Here is a 17764-nt window from a genome sequence, read left to right on the forward strand (position 1 = left end):
CTCAACCTCAGTCTACCGATTTGTCCTACGATCTGGCCTGTAATACAATCGCACGGGTACAATCGTTCTCAGGAATATTTCTTCGGTCCTGTATGAAGTGAAGTCAAGTATTGTCATCCTACATCTTGTAATCATAAAAGTTTAAGTCATTCTTTTCAAAGTTTCTTCGAGCCAAGCCTATGTAATCAGGAGTCAGCAGCATATGTCTTTATGTATTGTCAATAATAGCAGTTAGCAACCAGAGCGAACTGAATAGACCGTTAACAAATTATAACTCAAAGGTGGAAGCACAATCATATAGGAGAAAAATCTGGCTAAATAATAAACTCGAAGGAGCTTATGTGGAAAAGGTGTTCATATTAGGGTATTCAGGGTTAGGGTTTCTCATGCGTCCTCACGGTGAATAAAAATTGTTTTACCTGAATCCAGAAAAGATTTTGATAAAAGAAAACCAAGTTGAAATTTCTTTATAAAGGGTTGTAGGAAACTGGTTTGGACTGGCGAACGGACGAGCAGTTGAACCCTGCCTATAATGTAGTGGAATCCGATTCTAATTATACGAATAAATAGAAATACTTACAAGTAATTGATAGGTGAGATAACTTACATCACCTGGAGTATGATTTCATCAGATACACGTAGAAAGAGTAGTTTTGGGAGCAGTTTACCGTGATTTGTTTCCGCCTGAGATTATTTCTTCGAGTTCAGGCATACCGCAAAGATTTGCTTGTTTGAAATGAAAAGCGTTCTATTAGTACTGCAAGTCTCTGTAACGGTACCCGTACCACGTTTCCACCCGGTCCAGAAATGTTCCGTCGAAAATTATCGTTAGGCAAAGATCAGTCGGGTCTTTTGAGACCCTGCCCACCCCATCTACAACACAACACAACAGAACACACCACACCACACCACAACAAAACCGCCCACCCCCCCGTGGAAAGGATTAGTTCTACAACTGCAAACTCCTACCCCATCTAACCTCGCCCAACCATTCCCTCCCCCTTTCACCGTTTAACGATGCCAACCAATCTGCAACGCGAGGATGACACGAGCCCTACCTCTGCCGAACTCGCCCTATATACGAGGAATTTGGAGGAAGTAACCAACGAGATCGCCGCCATCGTACATGCAAACTCCGACTTCCGCCATGAATACAATCAAGCCGTTCAGCGCCAAAGGATATACACCAAAATGCTCATAACCATCAATGATAATCACGAGCCCTCCGGACAAAATCGCAGCTCGGAGGACCCAGCCGCAGACATGGAATATGCCCTCTTTTACAGGAAAAAGCATCAAGAAGAGATAGACAAGCTATTAATTATCCACGAAAACATCAACTCGATGTTCATAGAGAACACTAAGATACAGGCACAGGCGGTCTTAGATATCATGGGGTTCAAAGTGGAAAAGGAGGAGAAAGAGAAGGAGCGTTTGGAGAAGGAGAAGGAAGAAAATCAGAAATTGATTGATTCCGTTCTCGCAGGGTCCAAGGACAGAAGCATTGAAGAAAAGTTGGAAAAGCTCAGGATCAAAGATCTCTCTTCTACGCCACCAACCGCCGAGGGAATCACATTGTTTACGCGTCCGCAGCGCGATGTACTAGTTGCAGGACTAGGAAGAATCCAGTCGGAGACGGAAATATGGATTCAACTTCTCCAGAAGAATGGCCACAAACAGGTCAGGCATATCGCCACTCTCGGAAAAGCAAAAGCTCTGTTGATGAGGGATAGAGATGCTGTCGAAGCTGCGGAGAGTAAGAACCAAAACCAACAACTTACTGATACTCAGATCCGGCTCTCTATCTTTCGCCTGGGTGAGGTTTACAAGTATTGGAGCAAGACCAATTCAAGCTGTGGAGGATTGCTGGGAAATATGTGGAACCTAAGGATGAGTATGATATGGATCCGAAGGCCTTTGCTCGCCCGAAAGATTGGAAACCGGATCAGCCTTCACATAATTAGGTAAGCTAACTGTATATTAAATGTAAAAGGTTTCTGTACTGATTTTTTAATTTCAAAGGCATGAAATGGATTTTTCGCAGGGTTTAGATAAGTCCTCACCGGATAAAGAGTTTCAAATACCAAACCATAACACCTCCAAAGAATAAAATATATTCTCCAGAGTACATCTCTGAGCAGCTAGTATGAGGCTGTCGTTTTTCTCAGGGTTCTCTTTACGCTTTCTCGCCATAGCCCATATCGCGCTGAGTCGCTGGAACTGTAGATGATAACTGTAGTATCAAATGCAAATGCCGTGAATAGGTGTGATTCTTTGTACACAATGATTCTGTGTGGGGAGATCCGTAGCGCCTCTTTGAATGAGTAGATGTGGAATGACATCTGTTTGTTTTTCCCCACGCTTTGAACCGGATACTCTGCAAACTCTAACTCAGCTAGGAATAGTTTATAGTAGTGGAAATACCTCTGCACCCGCTGATCGACATGACTGATATAAGCTGTGACACCTCAGGTTGAGTTCAGTTTATGTTATATGTTTTCAAAAGGGGAAATAAGACAGTGGATCATAGTAGTGGGGAATATCAATGACCAGGCATTTTGGACATAGATGAGAGAAGGGTCCATGTATGTGGCTTAGATGATAGTTATTACGGATCCACTCTATAGCCCTCCGCCTATCTGTTCTATGAGGTTGAGAAACCAGATATTAACTTACAAAGCTTGGCTAAATCCACCTACGCAGAAATATTTCACAGGAACCTTTATCAATCCTGGATATAAGGTTGATTGAAACCCAGTTCCAATATATGTGGGTCTTCTGTATCAATCGCCAAGCTTCAATCAGCGCACTATTGATGGAGAAAGGGTTTTCTCACCGACACTGCATATACCGTTTCAGCTTAATGGAATTTGTTACAGTATAGTTAGCCTTTTCCCAAATTTTCATCCGGTTCACTAGTGATTAGTAATATGTGTTCGAGGGTAGTAATTGAAAAGGGATATGTAGTCTCGATATTTTCTTATACTTTCGTTAGAACTGAGCGCTCGCTCAACGTGCTACTTGAACGTAAAACATTGTTTCTGATAGGTTTAGAGGCCGGAAGTGCTACGGCGTAAAGCTTTCATTAGTAAAAATGGATCCTAAGAAACCTTTTCAAGGATAGGAAGACGAAAATTTGGGAGAATACCCCCCCTATTGTCTACTGTCTCTCCAGTGGATCAGACTTCGCCAGATAATTACCCCTGCCCCCCCCCGCAAAGTGAATTCACTTTTTGTATGGGGTTTGCAACCTGGAAACTCGCTACCGTCTAGGAACGCCAAGATGTGAGATTCCCGGGGCATCCTCGACTCCACTTTACAACTCATGCCGGCTACGAATCGTTCAGTAGGACGTGATGTCAACATTGACGATGCGCGCGATACAGTGTTGGGAGGCCTCGTTCTCACTAATGGAGTAACAAATGCCAACTTTACTTGATGGTTGATCAACTTTACCTTTGATCGCGATTATTTCCTGCGAGACGGAAGCGGCACCACGGTTCAGAGGGATAACCATCCGCTCCAACCCGGAAATTACTAAATTGTGACGAATGGTAGGTAGGTTTGGTCCACAGTTCCATTGTCAAGCTGCTGATTCCACTGGTAATAGGTTCCATCGTTGTCAATAATGAGCCTTGGCTAAGCGTACAATATCGGTGTCCTGTGGAACCCGGGTTGCAGAGTTCCGTGATGCTGTTCGTGACTGGGATCGGAGCTGTGTTATCACAGGGGAAGAGGCGCTCGACGCTGAATATGGGATCTGGAAGATCTTTGAGGTTGCACATAACTTTCCATTGACATACGAAGACTACTGGAATCGCTATAATAGTGTTCTCCATGACACGAGATGTCTTGAAGTGTTGTATCGAGACTCTTGTCTCGAACAGCTCGACACCAAATATTTTGGTCTCGAGACCGGCTTGAAGTCTGCTAAGATATACAAGTGTCATAGGTGTTAGAGATAAAATGGTATAGTTCTCCTCTGATCCTGCACCATGTGGGCCGCTCCCGAGCAAGACATAAACTTCAACTGTTTGTTACACGTTCATTGGGTAGAATTTGAGCAGCTAAATCAGGAAATAGGTAAGATCTCAATAGAATACATAACGACATTACTATACAAAGCTTCTTGTTGCGGTCTTGGCTCATAACTACTCACTCGACTTTCTCAAGCCTGTCTCGGGACGGGCAAGACAAGACGAGACCAAAAGGGCATCGCCAGGAATCATGTCGAGTTTGGAGATGATGAGGGTCGACCAGCTGATCAGCTTTTGCGTTGGCATTTCAGGCAGGCAGTGTTGGCTAACATTAAGGGAGCCGGAGAAGCTGTCTTTGAGTGTGAGTTTCCCTGTGGAAAGGATGGAATTCGAGCTGTTTAGTCGTTTGGCAGCATATTCATTTCTTTATTTGTGCATTTGAGGTTATGGTGATCGGGTTTATTATGGTCGGTGGTAGTAGTAAATGTGTGTCTACTTAGAGCTTAATTTATTCCACTTTTGTCTTTTATTCGAAATATTCTTGGAATTGAAGTACGGTTATTTTCTAACGGGCCGGAGCCTACAGCGAAGCGGGTGGGGTACTCGCGGGTTTCGTGTAACCCGCCGATTTACTCGAAGATAGCGTTGTATTAGGCATATACAGCTACATGGCAGTCATAATTCATCGGTGGCAGGATGCTTGCTTGCGAAGAGAGAAATCATGTTCGCGTTAAAGAGTTGTATTGTGATAAGGTTTAACAGTATATAAAGAATGCTTAAGACTAATGATAATCTTATCCTCCCTCGAGACTTCTCTCGTAAGTCTCAGAAACAGAAATCCTCCACTTTTCCTCTCGTAAAACTATCAGTGCCAACGGTTTGGACGCTGATTTAACCCTGGTGGTGGCTTGACCTGAGGTCTCCTCCACAAGCCCGGTGCTCCTTCCTCCTTTCTTTGCCCTATCCTGGCAATCCTCTCTGCCAATGATAACTCCTGCCTCTTCCGCGCGGTTTCCTTCATTTTATCAGTAATTTGCTACCTTCGCGACAGCCTGAGAAAACTCATACATAGTCATACAGTAATAGCTTCACACGCCCATCAATAACACTAATCCATTCGATATCAAATCCCTATATGTGCTTAGTTTTCATCGGGAAGAGGCATAGTCTTAGGGGAATTGATTGGAGATTTACTTCTTCGCTAAGTAACACAACGATTCGGGACCAAAGGTCGGCATTGGTGCAACGTTCCTTTATGGTCTATGGTAAGAGCATGTTAGCGTATGCACATTGAGAACGTTCACCGGAAATGCGATCATACAAGTGGCAGTAAGTCACTATCTCCGAATTCCCATAAAATGTCTTCAAAGTCATCGTAGCCAGATCGTTCGATAATCATTTCAAGCAGTAACTGAAGCTCTAGTGTTTGGCGGAAGGTGTTATGATCAAGAGACATGTCGCTATAAACGATATCAATATCAAGATATTCGACCTTTTTGCCAAAGTATCTATCTAGATAAAAACCGGATTCTGTAAGAGCCAAAGAGTCAACAGAGCACACAGTAACATTATCACCATCGCAGTTCCCTCCTTCCTTCCCCTCGATGTTGTCCTTGTCTTGCCCTTTAAATGGTGTATGTGGAGTAATAGGTGTTAATAAATGACTTTTAGGATTGAAATCGAGCCGTATTCTAGGGATTTCAGCAATCTTTGACTCAAAAAGACGATCCATAAAATTCCACTCGTCGAACGTCTTGCGTACAGGAGAGAGACCATTGAGGCATGCTGCCTCCCTGGTCTCTCTAGCTACTATTCCAGTCCAAGTCTGGATACTTGCCAATTGTTCATTACAAGTGGCGTCCTCAAGAATAGCGTGTTGTTTGTCGTTCAAACCTTCTCTCCTAACTCGAAGATATTGTGTTCTTCGATTTCTCTCAAGCTCACTGGCGACGGGGTAGATAGGCGTGCGGTGGTTCTTTGTGAGTGGTAATTCTCTCGCGGAGTTTTTCTTGAAAACCTGTTCAAATGCTGTATTATTAGTAGTGAGTTCTTTGTTGATTCCCTTATTTTGCTCCTGAGGATGAAATTGCTTAAGAGGTAGTCGTGATTTTGGTAGGTGCTTTCGTGGTGTAACAGGAGGCCCTTGAGGTATCATTTTGTGGTGCGAAATTGCTTTCAATGGTGTCTGTTCTAAGCGTTCATGTTGTAACCGAGTTGCAGGAGTGGGGGTTCCATATCCCATGGAGGTGGTTGTGGTATTGCTCAGGTCTGTGGTAGTGGGTGCGGTGGATGTTGGGAAAGATGTGGAAGTGGTCAGAGGGGATATATCAGAGGAAGGTGGGAATGCCTTCGCAGATGCTACCTGTGCGGTGATGATCGGTATAATCGGTATCATTGATTGCGCAATTACTGGTGGCAAAACATAATCTAGGAGTTTGATGCTGGGCTCTCCCTGCGGCTTGTTCTCAGGATCTCCAATATGCTTCGTTTCTCTAGCTTTTTTGGATTTGACACTGGAAACTGCTTTCTTCTCAGCAGCTAAAAGTTCCGCAGCGTGCTCATAAGGATCTTTGTTTGTTTTTGTTGGTGTTACTTTCTTAGAGGATCCGGACTTCTTCAACTCTTCCATAAAATCCCATGGCTCTGGACTAGGTGGACGGAAGTTGTCGAGCAATCTATCGAGGTCTTCTTCCAATATCTTTGAATGATCTAGTAGGGTAGATGTGATGTTCATAGCCATCTTTTCGGGGGACTGATCGGGATTCCTTGGTAGTTTCGATCGTGCTGGTGTTCTAGGTAATGAGTCTGCGCCAACTTTCTCGACGAGCTGCCTTCTCTCTTTCTTTAGGCAATGTCTGTTGGAGGATTCATGACACTCGATCTCGGGAAGGACTGTTCCCTTGACGTTGACCACGATAGTAGAGGTTTTGTCCAAATGCTGAGATGGAAAGTTACAAGTAGCTGCCATAGGCTTCGAGAGTGGGGTAGTAACGCCACTTGTGTTCAATGCGATAGGTATGGAGGTATGATGAGTAGAGCTATCCTCTTTCACGGGAATGGGACTTAGCGGGGCCTTTGCTTTGCGTATTAGTGACAGACGATCAGGGACAGGTGAGTGGTCCCTGGATCTGGTACGTGTGGTATTCCTCCGGAAGGATTTGACTGAAATATCCGAGTTGTTATCGAAACAATCGTCGAAACTGGGAAGATCGAGAGGGTCGTCGAGAGGATCCTCGAGAGGAACGTCGAGAATTGTGTAAAGGTTTTTGCTTCCTTTATCTTTCTGAGCCAATGGAGTTGGCATGATATGTGATATGGCAGCAAATATAGGGTAAATGCTCTATTGAAAGAAATGTTAACAAAGGTTATGAGATTCTTCCTGGTTAGAGGAAACCTACATCCTGGTTTTCAAGTGACTTGGGACTTGCTTTCGGTGTTGCGGGAGCTGGAATCCAGCTGATGTCATCTTCACCATAGGGCTTGGATAGAGCATTTGAAACTGCCACTGCTCTCCTCCGAAGATCTGCAGCTACAAGCTTAACACGTTCACCGAAGTCTGTTTTGAACTCGGGTTCCTCCACCTCTCTGACCTCTAGACTTTCTGAAGTCACGGTATTGATAATAGTGTGATCACTCTGAATCTATGCCAAGTTGTATTAGTAGTGTCATTGAAAGAAATATCAATACATACCTCTTTCTGAGAGTCCTTTTCTTTTGGAATTCGGGATGTCTTAGCAACCTGGACTGGTGCAGGAATCAAGCTTTGCTTCTTGTGTCCACTCCCTTCTCTCACTGCATTTTCAGTAGGAGCCGGGACTATTGTGCTGAGGTCCTTAAGTGGAACTGGTTTCCCTTTTTGAATAACCTTGCTCTTAATTGGTGCTTTCAGAGTCTGAAGCCAGAAATGTCAGCAACAGAAATACAACGAATGCAGGGATGGCATACATTTTTTGGTGCAACAATATTGATAACATCGGATGTATTATGAGTGTTCTCAGCTGCCCCTTTCTTGAAGCCTTTATTTTGCCAGTTGGACTTGTTTTGCAGTTCGGCCAATGCTGCAACTGGAAAATTATTGGAGCTTTGCTTGACTTTAGATTGATTGATGGGTTTGAAAACATCAACCTTCTCAATCTTAGCAGGAAGAACGTTTGTTGTAATAAAGTTAAAGGCACGATGAATGACCTGAACATGGAATAAGTTAACACGGGTACTCAGACTATCGACGGGCATACAAACATTTTTCTTCTTCGGGAGCTTAGTAGCTGGAGCTGGCTTTCTAGCCACAACAACAAAAGGCCTCATCTCCTGAGGCTTCTCTTCGTTTTCTTTAACCTCAATTGGAGTAGCGCTACTCACAATAACGCGTGCTGAGAGTTTCTGGTCACCGGCGATGTCTCCCTTCAAAACGCTAGCATAAGAGGCTTTGCGTGGAATCGGTTTAAACTTTCCGACGGAAGCCTTATTCGGGTCAGATTGTCCCATCTTAGACGGAGCAATGAGTTCGGGGAACGCGTCCACAGAAATAACCCCGGATGCAGCCTTAGCTTGGACGGATGCGGGAAGTTTAGTTGCTGAGGTGAGTGTGTTGGTCTTCTTTCGAAGAGTGTCGGCGTACGAGGCACGGGCGATTGGAATCATTGAAGGCATCATGTTTATTTGCTGCTTTTGCTCACGCAATTTGGAGAATTTGATGGTGATTTATGTTTATTTGATTGTGAATCGAAAGTTTGTAGTTTTGTTTATTTTGTTTCTGAGCTGTGTTTGTACGTGAAGTAGAGAGAAGGTGTGGTAGAGGGTGGGTTGTGGGTTGGTGCTATGAGGAATTACAGTGTGTTAGGGTTGCCAGCTCACACGTTAGGCTCGGACAACGCTGATAAGATACACCAACCGCTGGCAATTGTGCAAATATGCGAAAGTTCGATTTATATTTATATCATTGTAGTGCTGTTTCCTTTTCGACCAATACTTTGTCAATGTGATATGGTTACATGTGTGAAAGACCATAAGTCACACACGATACAATCCTCAACAGACAGAAGATGGGACAGCATGTATGTACATGTAGGTTATTGGACTACCTTTTCCAAAAACAATGCATCAACGTATAACTTGGGTTATAACACCAAGCACATCACATGTAGCCATATTATCTTTGAGTACTCAGGCTCTTATCCGCAGGGTATACATTGCACATTCATATGTCATGTTAATGGTGTTCTTTACGTATACAAGGCGCTTGAATCGTACGTTGTGCACGAGAGCGGATGAACACATACATATATGGGGATCAATATGGATGTTGGAATGGTTTAACACGACCATATTACGACAGGAAAAAATAACAAACCTGGGATAACACGTTTATAGAGGGGTATTTCACCTATGAAATAAAATGGGAAATGCTGCAAAGTTAAGATTAATCCTCCGGTATTGATACCCTCTACACTTCTTCATGTTTATATCCAGCATCGCCTAGCACTTCACTAAACAAACATATTCACTCTGACTGTTTATGTGCTTCGGACCCCCTACCATTCTGCGTTGCAGGCTTTCCAGGTCTTGTTTTCACCATCCTTCATACCTCTACGGCCTATACAGCTGAATGTCATATTTCTACTCTTGGGTTACTAAATATTGACTCATAGATATTTCTAGGCCTGGCTCTTTTACTCTTTTCCATCCAGCTCTTTATGGTCATCAGATCGCCACGCGCCATCGTAGTAGGTAGTTCTGTACTTAGGAGGATACCACCAGGGCCGTCTCTACCAAATATCTCAGGACTGAAACGGTGTTCTCCATGAGACGAAAGGTCCCGAAGTCTTGTCGAGACTCTTTATTCTAATAGCTGGTTAGTAAATACTTTATCTCGAGACCGGCTTGAAATCTGCCAAACATACTACATGTAGTGTCGTAGGTGTTAGTGTCAAAATGACCTAAACTTCCACAATGTTGACCACTCCCGTACAAGGCACAACATTAAACGTTTATTAGACATTTATCGGGTAATAGCAGATCAAACAGGTAGATAAAGATACCGGTAATAACTCAATAGAGGAACCAATTATTAGGTATTAGCTCACAACTGCTCACTCAGTTTTTTCTCAACCCTGTCTTGGAACGGGCATGACGAGACGGGACCGGTACCTTTATTTCATCGGAGGACGCAAAAAGAGCCATTGTCTCCTCTCGAACGGTGTGGTGGAAACACTAGTAAGAATTATAGCCCCAAGAACAGTAAAGGTTACGTCTTATTTTAGTTTCTGACACGTGACGGTTTGACGTCAATCAAGTGCCCGGTTCGCTTGTCATCATTACACAAGGTGTCGTGCAATGCCCGCTAGTAGTGTTCCCACCAATAGTCAGGGCAACTGCAACGCACACATTTCAACCGCCTAAACTTCAATCCATCCCCCCATCAACCGCAAACCGCAAAGACATCCAACGCCTCCAGAAACAGGACGACATGATTGAACAGCCAACTCTGACCACAAGCCAAGGTGCGGAAGCGCCAATCGCCAGTTTGGGTATCCAAGGTGAAGTCTACCCCGACAACATAAGCCAGGAGGAGGTTGCGGCTCTCAATCTAGCCTTAAGTAACGCTTGTTCCAAACCTTTTATCATGAAGCTTATCCTGCTTGATATCCACGGTAGCAATACACCGCTAAAATGGCCCGGCTCTTGGCATATGTTATTTTCCCTCCACCGCATGCTATACACTCTCGGTGAAAAGAAATTCACAGAGTCTATTAATCTGCTCGGGCACGACGTCGAGCAGTTGGTATATTCTCCGGTGCTAATATTTAGCCGCAGGAGCTAACGATCGTCAGATAAAAGAGAGTGGAATATGCAAACCACCGTGGATGTCCATCTTGTGGTTAATTGAGACTGGTGTAGGTTTTGTAATTCTTAATTTCATTCAACGACTAACATCTTTAAGGGATGGAACCTCCGCATGGTTGTAGTGGACGAGAAAACCGTCGTTCTTGGATTGGAACAGGCGGTACGTACCATCAAATTCTTTCTCATCCCGTGCCATCTATCTATATTGACTCATGGTTGTAGATCTACGTCAAAGGATCTGCCACACTCATGGCATCCGGAAACCTTGTAAAGATAGTCTATCCAATTCCCAGCGCCATCGAGAGGCTTCGTCAAAATCCACCTAAGTTACATCCTCGAGTCGCGAAGCTAAAGACAAAAAGGAATAAGATATCACTGGCGAAAATCAAATGGCACGGTAAGGTAGTCCAAACAACTGAGCCTAACTCGTGGGCAGAGGTTACAGCCCTCGGCACGGCAATGGACCCCGGCTTTCGCCTTGTTCAGGCTGAGCGCAAAGGTTCCCACGCCAAGGAATACCTTACTCTCTCCAGGAAGGTTCTGGGGTTGAAAATCCACCGAATGGAGGAATATGGAAAGCTTCATGGGCTCCCAATGATTGTGTACAAGTGCATCATCAAGTATAGGACTTCGGAGCATCTTATGGAGTGCCTGGATGCCCAAGAGGACACGAGGATGGGGGGAGATCTTGAAGGAGAGGATGGGGGCGCTTGGCCCATTTTTGAAGGGTCACCTACGGACACCTCCAGCTCTTAGTTGCCCGGGACTAAAGGGAGTGTCCTAACGAACCATTGGAAGTTATTGGTACCTTTTGTTTTTTTTATTACTGTAGCATATATCAATAGCTGGTAGCGATCATGTGAGAATGAAGTAACGCATCTTTTCCTTGGACATTTATTTTGCAAGCTGTCAGGCGTTTTTAGAACCTGTTTTAAATTTGACATTTCATTGTAAATCACGTGGATATTAGCTAATCGATCGCCAATTCCGGATCACAATATCTCACTCGATCCTCTGCTCCACTAAGACTACCATCATAGCTTATCACTCGCGACTTGAGGGGGGACGAATGCTGCGATGAAGGTTTCTATACATTCATATGGGATCCTTGAAACTAACAGAGAAGTATATTCGCCTTATACCGGTGTACTGATTATGTTTTGATGAATTCCTTATGATAATCTACAATGTCATAACTTTGCGCAAGGGGTGCAGGCGTGGCCTTTTCAAGATGAAAGAGGCGGTGTACTGGCTCCCCATATTTAGAACTACTTTCCACGGTGTCTGGAGATAAAAGTCTGTTATCATGATATTATTTAGTCATCTACATGTGAAGTGAGTGCGACTGCTCCCTGGGTAGCTGAGTCGGGCGATCGGACATGAATGTTAACCCTGGGGAGGCGGAGATATATGTTTATAGAGCATGCTGGGTGCTAAATACTAGGTCCTGTTGATCCCATAATCCATGCCGCGATGCGGGAAAACTTGCTTATGGAAATGTGTATTTCCAACTCCTAATCACCCTAGGGGTCCAGCCAATTGTTTGAGATTTCTACTATTCAGGAACATGTTCTTGCAGACGCTTCAGAATCAAAAATCCGGCCTGTAGGTATCCTAGAAACTATAGATTGTTGATGTTGTTGTTTATAATGGCATGTGTTGTCTTGTAAGCTAGCCTTTCCCGGATCACCGCACACATTTCTAGCGGTAGATGGGTAACAGTAAGTAGTTCGGCGGTCAGCGGTTCTGCTGCGCATACAAAATCCATCGGCGAAACATTGAATCAGATGAGAGAGAAAAATGTGAGGGGAGCGATCGAGACGAACTTGTAGAACGTAGAGCATAGCCAGATAAAGGATTTTCTCATTTTGGATCACTCATCCTAGAAAAAGAGGATGTGGAAACGTACAAATCCCTAAGCGATATTTTGTGGGCTTCTTTCGTGGTGACCTAAAAGAATACGAATTCTGATGGTCGTTCAGCATCCCGCCCAGCCGATAAATGCGAAGGGTTATCTTTTTTTCCAAATTTCCGAAGCCCTAACCCTGACTCTGCCCGTACATGCAGTTGCGCCGGATGATATAACTTCAATCTCTCCATGACTTACATGCCAGTGAGGGTCTTTGGGAGAGTACGCACTGCCTTTGAGAATAGTATAGGAGCCTTTCCATACACGGTATTAGTCTTAGATCGATGACTGACGTGGTCGGTGGAGAGGGGACGGTATTTTGCACTGAACCTTACGTGGACAAACAGGTTCCATGTCATAGCTCGGAAAGGGACAGAATTGCCTGGATAACACGTTTTATTTACCCCGTGTAAACATTGAGGTGCTATCACAGTCCTTTCGTCTCTCCTTTCACCGGGCGAACTACCTTTACCTCTCCAATCGTCAAACGACTTTCCGCCAGTGATTATATCCTATATGGAGTTTAAGTATATGCTTCCATACCCGATCATCAGATTTCGCAGAGTCTACACACAACCGGAAGACTATAATTTTGAGCAGGTCAGGCGCAGAGCTTCCCAACTTATTGGCGATCCTTGTTCTGGGAATGATCGCAGTACCTGAGAAATACCTATGTAATTACCACGGGCAATCTTGCTTGTAAGATTGGAGGGATCCAATATCGGCAGTAAACCATAGTTCATTTCTTCTCTCCTGGTTAAATATGGGTATCAATCCAGCATTGGCTGACTGGAATCTGTGCACCACCGGCGTAGGTTGCTGGAGCAACGTACGTTATGTCTGGCTCTTCAACATCGATACCAAACACGACGACTTATGCCAAGTTATACATAAGCACGCCCTGCGAGAAGACCTGTATCTTCAGCTCTCAACTACCGCTACCGCCACCGCAAGGCTATATCCCAAACACAAACTCATCATAGCAGGATGTCCGTCCCTATGACAGCACAAGGTATTTGTTCGGGCCCGCCACATGCTCCTATCGTCTAACGTGGATATTTGGTAGAATGCTGGGATGCAAATACCCCGCACAGAATAAACCAAGCTATGGTACATAACACCGTCTCAGTTGATAGATCACCAGCTTTGATCGCCCACCCAGATGGGATAGTAGAGAGTACTGCAGACTTACCTATTACGATATGCCGGTAGTGGGAAATGTTGACGATCAAGTAGATATGCCAAACGACGAACCTATACAACGTAACATTCACGATTCCCCAATGTATATCAGCAGTACTACTCCGCTCGTCAAAACATGCTCTGAAAGAGCCGTTTCGCAGGGCAATGGGTTGCTAAAGCGCAAAGGTCCAAAATCCCACCCTAACGTCTTTTCGAGAAGTTACTAAATCGTAACAGCGCGCTGGAATTCTCTCGTTGATGGCAGGAATATGTCTTCTGAGAGAAACGCTTTGCTCATGGAAAGACAATACGTATTTATCACAGTGGCTTCAATGGGGGAAAGCAGTCTCGTTCATAATCCAAAGTCGGCTAGAAATCAAGATAATGATATCGACACGAGCAGTGAATATGAGGGGAACGAAGTACATTTCCTGGAGATATCAATGGATGATAACGCTATCACGGATGAAACCGAGGAGAGAAAGTTTACCTCAACAGATGTTCCATTGAAGTTGGATTTTTTCTTTTATAATATCGAAGAACCTGAATATCACTTAGCTCCCAAATGTAACGACAAGCTTTTGAACTGCTTCAGGTTCATCGCGCAGCAGAACGGGACAGATATTTTCTGCTATTGCATGTCCCAAGCCAATGGGAGATTTGAGCAGTTGGTACGTTACCTGTGTTTGAGAGACGTTGAAAGATGCTAACATATACCACATCTAGGCACAGGGTCACTTTGGCTGTGGGAAGATATGGATGGATATTAAGCGTTACCTGGAGGAGGAGGTGAGCGCTTTCTTTATCTGTACTTTTCATCACTCACATGTCTATAGCGCTGGTCCATCCGGTATGTTGACTTTCATGGCCAGGAATGTTGGATTGGACTACTATACTCGGTAACCACACACTCCATAACACTTGGTTAGTGCAAAAAGGCGTACTAATATTTCCATATGAACAGAGACGAAGGGAGTCACGGTCATTTGCAAAGTACTCCCCCCGCGATGGCTTCCTACGAGAACATTACATTCTCAGCCATGAATGCCGTTTCATACACACCCCGACGTGGAGAAGGATGAGGGAATACATGGAACCAGAATACGAACGCAACGATACTCAATTCTTCTCGGATAAGGCAACCCAGATTCTCAATGGAGTAACCGTTGAGATTGGAATTTTAAAGTTCAAAATGTTTGATGCCGATGCGGAGGACCCGGCCGGCATATTGGAGAACAAGAGATTTTTGCTTGGAAAATCCATCCAAACGATGAAGAACAAAAGGAGTACCCCGGATGGCTCCCGAAAGAAGATACTACAGGCCATGGAAAGATTCTTGGAAATTGAAAAACGTATGGCCGACCCAAATATCATTACCTAAGGAGATATGGCCATTATTTTTGCTCTTTAGAAGGCTTCATATTGGTTCGAAGATGGGAAGAATATGTCCATTGCATAATTACCCAATATTGAGGGTGATAATTTTGTCTGTTAATAAATGTATACAAGTATGTACATGTACGTATGTGGCATCTATGCGCATAGAGTATGGGGAATCTCCACCTAAAGAATAAGCTTCTGAATCGTGCCTTTTCGAAAAATGCATTCAATGCCGTGATTGCTACGATAAAAGGAAAGCACTTTGCCATCACCTGCTACGTACAAAGAATAATAACAATGGGCAACCAACATCGCACGCATATTTTCTAGTACGGAATAAACTATTTAATAAGAAGGGTCGGCATGAGGATCGTCGCCCTGGATGTTGACTGAAAAGCTCTCCTAACAAACTTTCATACTAACAGAGCTTTAATAGCTCGATGAGAAATGAAGTATCTTCCGAGAAATGTATCACACCCGGGGGAGGGAGGTCGAGATCGGGAATGCGTCAAGGGAACTGCACGGCGGGTCTACGTCGTCATCATGGATATCGGGTAGAGCTTTTGCTCTAGTTGGTTGTGTAAAGATCGGAATAAGCTTGATCTGTCTCATTATTCATAATGAACCGTGCCCGCATAGTGTCTTCCTATCTGTCAGCTTCTTGAAAGGGTGCAAATCTTTCCTAGAATCATGTGAGCCTAACGACTGGCAATACCCCAGAGATGGGGGCAATTTTAATGACCTCCGCGAATCGCATATCTGTCAATCATCCGGAGGGCCATCATGTCCGCTGTGAAGAAGGATCAATGGTGACCAAAAGTGGGATCCCGAAATTATATGCAGCTCAAAATCCAACAAGGGCTTCAATCGATGCTTACACTCCTCCCATATCGTTGCACCTTTTCTTAGTTTTCCCAGTCCTTTAAAGGTTGTAAGACCTAAGGGGAAGTCATCAAGAACATCTTGTTTCACGTGGGTGCTAAATTCCGGAGGTTTTGTGTATCTCCATAGGACGTGTCTAAGGTTGGACGGTCAGTAAAAGGCTTTCCAAGTTGAAGAGAAAATCTAAACAGGCTCACCTAGCTGCTAGGTAATATCCCATTTCGGGGAATGTGTGTTTCTCACCAGCATGACATGCATTGCGATATTCCTATGCTGCTATACGAGACCTCGTCGAGTTCAATGGTATCTCCTTTGTCTCAGAGGTGATGAGGGTTTCACGCGCCTCCGCTCCTATGCATTATCTATTTAGAACAGGCAACGATATGTCATTATCGCGTAGAAAGTAAAAGTAGCTTGGCCGATGAATTGGAACCTGGGGTGCGGATTGTGTGAGTTACGGCGATATTTGAGTGAGAAATGTTCGCTTGGAAAACTATTGTTTTAATTGTGCACCTCTTCCCGTAAAAAGAAAAAGGATGAAATCCGGACTAAGATTCAAACTCATACCTCTCTCACCTTTAACGTTTTTAGTATTATTAGTGAGAGTGCGCGCCATTACACCACTAGGACTTGTATTACTTTGTATTGGAGTGGGATATAACCAAACTGTGAACACATGCTTAATCATTAATTAAAACATGTCCGACTACAGTCGGCTGTCGTTAGAGTGATGCTCGATATAGTTATAAGGATGACACTTGTCGGTCCCGAATTTTTACTATGAAATATTAGTAATATCTTGATAGAACGATATACTTAGGTATTGAGGGGAGTTTGTATGGGAATGCTCGTATAAAGAGAACAAAAACGTAAGGAAAAAATGGAACTGAGTAAGAAAAAGCAAAAAGAAAGAGTGGTCAAGCTATGAAATTAAATTGAATCTCATTCTTCGGTGCAGGAAAAACCTAGCCCTTAACCCCTTATAGTGATAATGTCGTTATAAGGATTCCAATTTCCGTCCCGACTTCATAACTACATGTATAACGAGAGTCGTCTGTAAGTACGTTAACTGTCCGATTGGCATGAGGTATGAGCAGGCAACCCAATGGCTGGACACGTCCCATTGACCGGCAACGGCCCGATACTTAGATAGGGTTTATAAATGGGACAGAACATAGTTAACAGCTACCACCGACAAAGAGATATATACGCAATGCTTCTTGGAGCGGGACGTTATGTGGCCTCATATGAGTATAGGTATCCTCGGCTGATAAGAGATCAAGGAATGATATAGGAGGGTTTTCCAGAGCTGCCACGTAAATAGAAACATCGTATATATGGAATTACGAAGGTCCTGTTTACCTCGAAACTTTCACCGCAGCTAGTGATGACTAAAGAGAATTTCCAAACTCTGCCACTACTGGAATTACAGACGAGTCGGAGGTGGGGCAGTCGTTACGAATTTCGAAGTTCTTACCCTACTGCTGTTACTCTCGATAATCTGAAACACACATTTCAAGCCAAAATACAACCTTTATCCACGGACTACGAAATGTTTTCGCTTTCCCTACTATAAACGCCCTTGAACTAC

The 17764-nt window shown here is 44.0% G+C and overlaps 4 protein-coding genes across 4 annotated transcripts; 3 read left to right on the forward strand and 1 right to left on the reverse strand.

Annotated features, from left to right (window-relative positions):
• Positions 1-1017: 1017 nt before the first annotated feature.
• Positions 1018-1964, forward strand: H6S33_010856 (uncharacterized protein; the record flags this gene model as incomplete). The annotated part of the gene is made up of 2 exons (XM_044842221.1): positions 1018-1756; positions 1843-1964. 2 exons carry the CDS (start codon positions 1018-1020, stop codon positions 1962-1964), a joined length of 861 nt encoding a protein of 286 aa, XP_044696786.1.
• Positions 1965-4842: 2878 nt separating this feature from the next.
• On the reverse strand, positions 4843-8630 carry H6S33_010857 (uncharacterized protein; the record flags this gene model as incomplete). Its single annotated transcript, XM_044842222.1, has 8 exons — positions 4843-4992; positions 5046-5108; positions 5172-5237; positions 5299-7317; positions 7376-7618; positions 7669-7869; positions 7923-8162; positions 8217-8630. The coding sequence occupies 8 exons, from the start codon at positions 8628-8630 to the stop codon at positions 4843-4845; spliced, it is 3396 nt and encodes a 1131-aa protein (XP_044696787.1).
• A 1813-nt stretch (positions 8631-10443) lies between these two features.
• On the forward strand, positions 10444-11576 carry H6S33_010858 (uncharacterized protein; the record flags this gene model as incomplete). Its single annotated transcript, XM_044842224.1, has 4 exons — positions 10444-10758; positions 10808-10870; positions 10918-10980; positions 11043-11576. The coding sequence occupies 4 exons, from the start codon at positions 10444-10446 to the stop codon at positions 11574-11576; spliced, it is 975 nt and encodes a 324-aa protein (XP_044696788.1).
• A 2355-nt stretch (positions 11577-13931) lies between these two features.
• On the forward strand, positions 13932-15292 carry H6S33_010859 (uncharacterized protein; the record flags this gene model as incomplete). The annotated part of the gene is made up of 5 exons (XM_044842225.1): positions 13932-14097; positions 14149-14582; positions 14638-14700; positions 14748-14810; positions 14876-15292. The coding sequence occupies 5 exons, from the start codon at positions 13932-13934 to the stop codon at positions 15290-15292; spliced, it is 1143 nt and encodes a 380-aa protein (XP_044696789.1).
• Between the last annotated feature and the right edge of the window lie 2472 nt (positions 15293-17764).

The sequence above is a fragment of the Morchella sextelata genome (assembly GCF_020137385.1).
Source record: "Morchella sextelata strain SCLS chromosome Unknown scls_5, whole genome shotgun sequence".
NCBI lineage: Eukaryota > Fungi > Ascomycota > Pezizomycetes > Pezizales > Morchellaceae > Morchella > Morchella sextelata.